Below are 4,874 nucleotides of genomic sequence, written 5' to 3' on the forward strand. Positions count from 1 at the left end.
GAGCTAGACTTTAATATTAAAGCTAATCCAATTAGATTAGGCCAATCTAATCGGCTGCCTTTAGACTTTGGATTAAGATTGATCAATCAGATTGCTCAAACTAAGTGACTTTAACTTTGATCACAAAATGAAAGCAAGAAAAGCAAGAATTGATGTCAAGATGTTAGAAAGGATTAGGGTTTGGGAGAGTAAGTTTCAAAATTAGGCAATCAAATAATAATCTCCACGTGCATACCTGGTTAGTTTCCAGTACAGTTCCCTAGAATAGAATGGAAATAGACTGGTAGGTAGCGTGGTAGCGTGCATACCTGGTTTGATTCCAGAACAGTTCCCTAGAATAGAATGGAAATAGACTAGGTAGATAGATGTGGTAGCGTGCATACCTGGTTTGTTTCCAGAACAGTTCCCTAGACTAGGTAGATAGATGTGGTAGGTAATTAACAAAGTTTTCCGCCAGGGGGAAAACTTGTGTGGGGAAAGTTTGAGTTGACACTTTCACTAAACTTGAGTTGAGAAATATGACTACATAGGATGAGAAGGGAGAGGGGAAGTTGTGAAGGATTTGATTTAAACTAGTTCTGGAATTAGAATTTAGAATACAGCCAGAGGATACGAGTTGATTTCAGTATGACAGGGATAGGAAGAAGAACAACTTCATTCTCCTCTTCCCGTAAAGCAGAGATGGTATAGTTTTTGATAACAGTAGATCTGTTCTTTGAATCTGTGAGTCTATTTGCTATAAAACTATGCATAGGTACCTAACATACGGCCTTGTTGCTTAGCGTGTAAATAAATACATTGGTACCATAAATAAATAGATAATTAGATATTCAGTCAAACCTGTCTAAGTGGGACTGCCGACAATTTTATCCCATTTATCCAGGTTTCCCAGTTAAAAAAGTGTCCTACTTAGAGAGGTTGCCATGAAGGGGTCACGATTTTTTTCCCAGTTATCCAGGTTTCCCACTTAGATAGGTTTGACTGAATATCTAATTATCTATTTATTTATGTATTTATTTACACTCTAAGCAACAAGGCCGTATGTTAGGTACCTATGCATAGTTTTATAATAAATAGACTCACAGATTCAAAGAACAGATCTACTGTTATCAAATACTACCACCTCTGCTTTACGGGAAGAGGAAAATGAAGTTGTTCTTCTTCCTATTCCTGTCATACTGAAATCAACTCGTATCCTCTGGCTCTACAAATTCTAATTCCAGAACTAGTTTAAATCAAATCCATCACAACTTCCCCTCTCCCCTCTCATCCTAAGTAGTCATATTTCTCAACTCAAGTTTAGTGAAAGTGTCAACTCAAACTTTTCCCACACAAGTTTTCCCTTTGGCGGAAAACTTTGTTAATTACCTACCACATCTATCTACCTAGTCTATTTCCATTCTATTCTAGGGAACTGTTCTGGAAACAAACCAGGTATGCACGCTACCACGCTACCTACCAGTCTATTTCCATTCTATTCTAGGGAACTGTACTGGAAGCTAACCAGGTATGCACGTGGAGATTATTATTTGATTTCCTAATTTTGAAACTTACTCCCCCAAACCCTAATCCTTTCTAACATCTTGACATCAATTCTTGCTTTTCTTGCTTTCATTTTGTGATCAAAGTTAAAGTCACTTAGTTTGAGCAATCTAATTGATCAATCTTAATCCAAAGTCTAATAGCAGCCGATTAGATTGGCCTAATCTAATTGGATTAGCTTTAATATTAAAGTGTAGCTCGGACCCCCGGGAATGATTTCATATCCGAAGGGCTTCTTCTGGTACTGTGTGTATACCTGGGTTTTTTTTATTACAAATGCTTTATTCCATATACCTACATAATTATTATGGAGATTCGACATTGAACAATGAAAATGAAACTGATGGGGGAAAGTTGTCTTCTGTTCTATTGTTATTGGCAAGTTTACCATCAGGTTTCTTGAATTTACCCAAGGCTAGTAGTAAACACCTGACTAAATATTTTAGGCACAGTTCCTGATTTATGGTCTACCATGGATGGCACAATATGGCACATACATACATTAGTAATAATGTTTTTGTGTTTCATTTTTACGTGAAACTACACACCATGCAGAAAGGGGGACAAATAAGGCTCCTTGGTTAACCCCTATTAAAATTTGCTTTAAAACACACTTTCCACTTTCTGCTCTTTTACCTCGAAAGTATAATAAAATTGTTGTAATTTAAACTGAAGTTTAACCCAAAATCCCAATCGAAAGTCTCAATAGGTTTCACGAAAAAGTTACGCCATCATTTATGTAGGTTTCATATATATATCTATTTCTTCCTCGACTGACCCCCTCTTGCCCTATTTTTGGTTTCAGAAATGTCCTCTCTAGTCCTGGAGAAGGTGATTGTACCGTTTATCAAGAAGGTTGGTGATAGCGCCATATTAGAGTGCCGGTTTGATCTGGAAGGGGATCGCCTCTATTCAGTAAAGTGGTACAAGGAGAATGAAGAGTTCTATCGATATACACCTGTTAGTCCTCGCACTGTACAGACATGGAGGGTAGCTGGTACCAAAGTTGATGTAAGTCATTCATGCTGCTCACCGTTAGATCTACACTTTTACAGTTTCATTTAGAAAGGCACTTTGGGCTTCTGTAGATCAAGCGAAGATGGATAAAAATCCGAAAATGGTTAACATAGAGTCAACATGGGGTTAAGACTTGGGGGGTGAATCGTTTATGAAGTAGGCGGCGCGGCAGAGCGGTGCTTCGGTTTTAATTTAATCGATCTCGTTTTGCTTCCAGGAAATCAAGTCCAACTCGACACACCTGTACTTGAGGTCTGTTAACTTAAAATCTACACAGTTTCATGTAGAAAGGCACTTTGGCTTCTGTAGATCAAGCGAAGATGGATAAAAAATCCGAAAATGGTTAACATAGAGTCAACATGGGGTGAAGACTTGGGGGGTGAATTGTTTATGAAGTAGGCGGCGCGGCAGAGCGGTGCTTCGAACTCTTGACGTTCGCGCACCTCCTAACGCTTAATATTATTATCATCATTTCATCTAAAAAGCTCAAGCTCTATTGGCTTTTTAATTCAATTTCATATTTTTAATTTAATTTAGTATCATGGTTGGTTTTAATTTAATCGATCTCGTTTTGCTTCCAGGAAATCAAGTCCAACTCGACACACCTGTACTTGAGGTCTGTTAACTTAAAATCTACAGCACTGTACAGATGTGAAGTATCAGCAGAGAAGCCAGCCTTTGTCTCCAAACTAGCTGGAGGTCATATGAATGTCATACGTAAGTTACTAATTTGTTTCGATTTACAGCATTAGCCACGGTGAGACCGTCTGTCAGACAGTCGAAATGTGTGTGACTTATAAAGCCTCGGATCTAGAGGTCTCAGGCTTTTTCCGCCACACATGATCCGACTAGGACAGCATTAGCCAGTCACTCACGGTGAGACCCTCTGTCAGACAGTCGAAATGTGTGTGACTTATAAAGCCTCGGATCTAGAGGTCTCAGGCTTTTTCCGCCACACATGATCCGACTAGGTAAAAAAGTAATAAAATAAAATAGGTTACTTCCTATTACCAGGAAAAAATCAAATTTAGGTTACCTACCTACCTACCTGCAGTTTCTTTGAGGTTACTTTTTCATACTTATGTTCAAGAAGAACCAGACAACCTGTTCTCTCCATACAAACAATTATTAATTTTATTTATCAATGGCGTATCTTTATCTCCTCTTAAGATCAAAATTATTTATTGTGATAACATAATCTATTGTACACAACACTTGGTAAAACAAATTAAAATATATAATACGAGTACCATACCAGGAGCAGTAGACCGTCAAATGTTATAAATTTGTCATTGATAAACACTACCAGCAGAATACAAAACGGAGGAGTTTCCTTTTTTTTTTCCAGTGAATTGAAAAAAATAGTTTTTTCCTCAGTTTTCCCTAGATAATTTTTTTATAAGCGAAAAAAATTGTACAAAAAACTTTCGGAATTCTTTTTATTTATTTATTTGTATAAAAAGTTGTGTGTTCTCTCTGTAACTACCTACATAGTTGGAGTTGCAGTCATATTTTGTCTGTGTTTATTATGTACCTACCTACTTTCACTTGAAGGAAAAACTTTTTGACAACTTTAACCTCCTTGGGTGAACCTTTCGTTAACCCTATGTGTCCTCGTGTCCCATATCCATATTCAGCCATCATTGTGTTACTCGTTGTCTGGTACATTAGCCGAGGTCTGTCCTGTACCTGTAGTTGGTTTGTATTGGAGAGGTTCGGATTTGAATATTCAAGCTACAAAATGAAATAAAATTCAAGATATTTTTATTATTATTTTAATAATTTATTTATGTAATCAATTGACACCTTATGAGAGCGTTGCGTGTTGCCTAACCTCAGTAGCGGGAGGAAGTTAGGCCTACACGTAAAGGAGTGATAAAGAACGAGGGAGAGAGGGAGGGAGAAGAAGAACAAGGAGGGGAAGGAGAAAAGAGAGAATAAAGAAGACGAAGAAAGAGAAAACGGAAAATAAGAAGAAATAAATGAGTGATTGAGTAGGAGAGATAAATAAAGGATAAGGAAGAGGAGAGAGAGAGAGAGAGAGTGGAAGGAAAAGAGAGACAAAGACGGGAGTTTTTTTTTAATCAATGTCAGTGATTTAGTAGTTAGTACCTATAGTGGACTTTGGATCAGGAGCCCCCCTGCCCGGCCCCCTTCGTACGCCAATGAATGTTAACTTATGAAATCAAATCTTCATGGGTTAGATTTCATACGCTTGGTTTGCTGTACCGTAATTTATTCTATTCTATGTATTTCATTTTAGGTAGGTTCTTTACACTTTTGAAATCCCAGACATTCCTTCCTCAGGAATTTAA

At 37.5% G+C, this 4,874-nt stretch overlaps 1 protein-coding gene across 1 annotated transcript; it reads left to right on the plus strand.

Moving 5' to 3' along the window:
- Positions 1-2,347: 2,347 nt before the first annotated feature.
- LOC108253649 lies at positions 2,348-4,874 on the plus strand (the record flags this gene model as incomplete). The annotated part of the gene is made up of 3 exons (XM_017448005.1): positions 2,348-2,553; positions 3,141-3,276; positions 4,867-4,874. Coding segments are annotated over 3 exons (350 nt in total), but the record flags the coding sequence as incomplete, so codon positions are not given.

This window comes from Diaphorina citri, unplaced genomic scaffold, assembly GCF_000475195.1.
Source record: "Diaphorina citri unplaced genomic scaffold, Diaci psyllid genome assembly version 1.1 scaffold2459, whole genome shotgun sequence".
NCBI lineage: Eukaryota > Metazoa > Arthropoda > Insecta > Hemiptera > Psyllidae > Diaphorina > Diaphorina citri.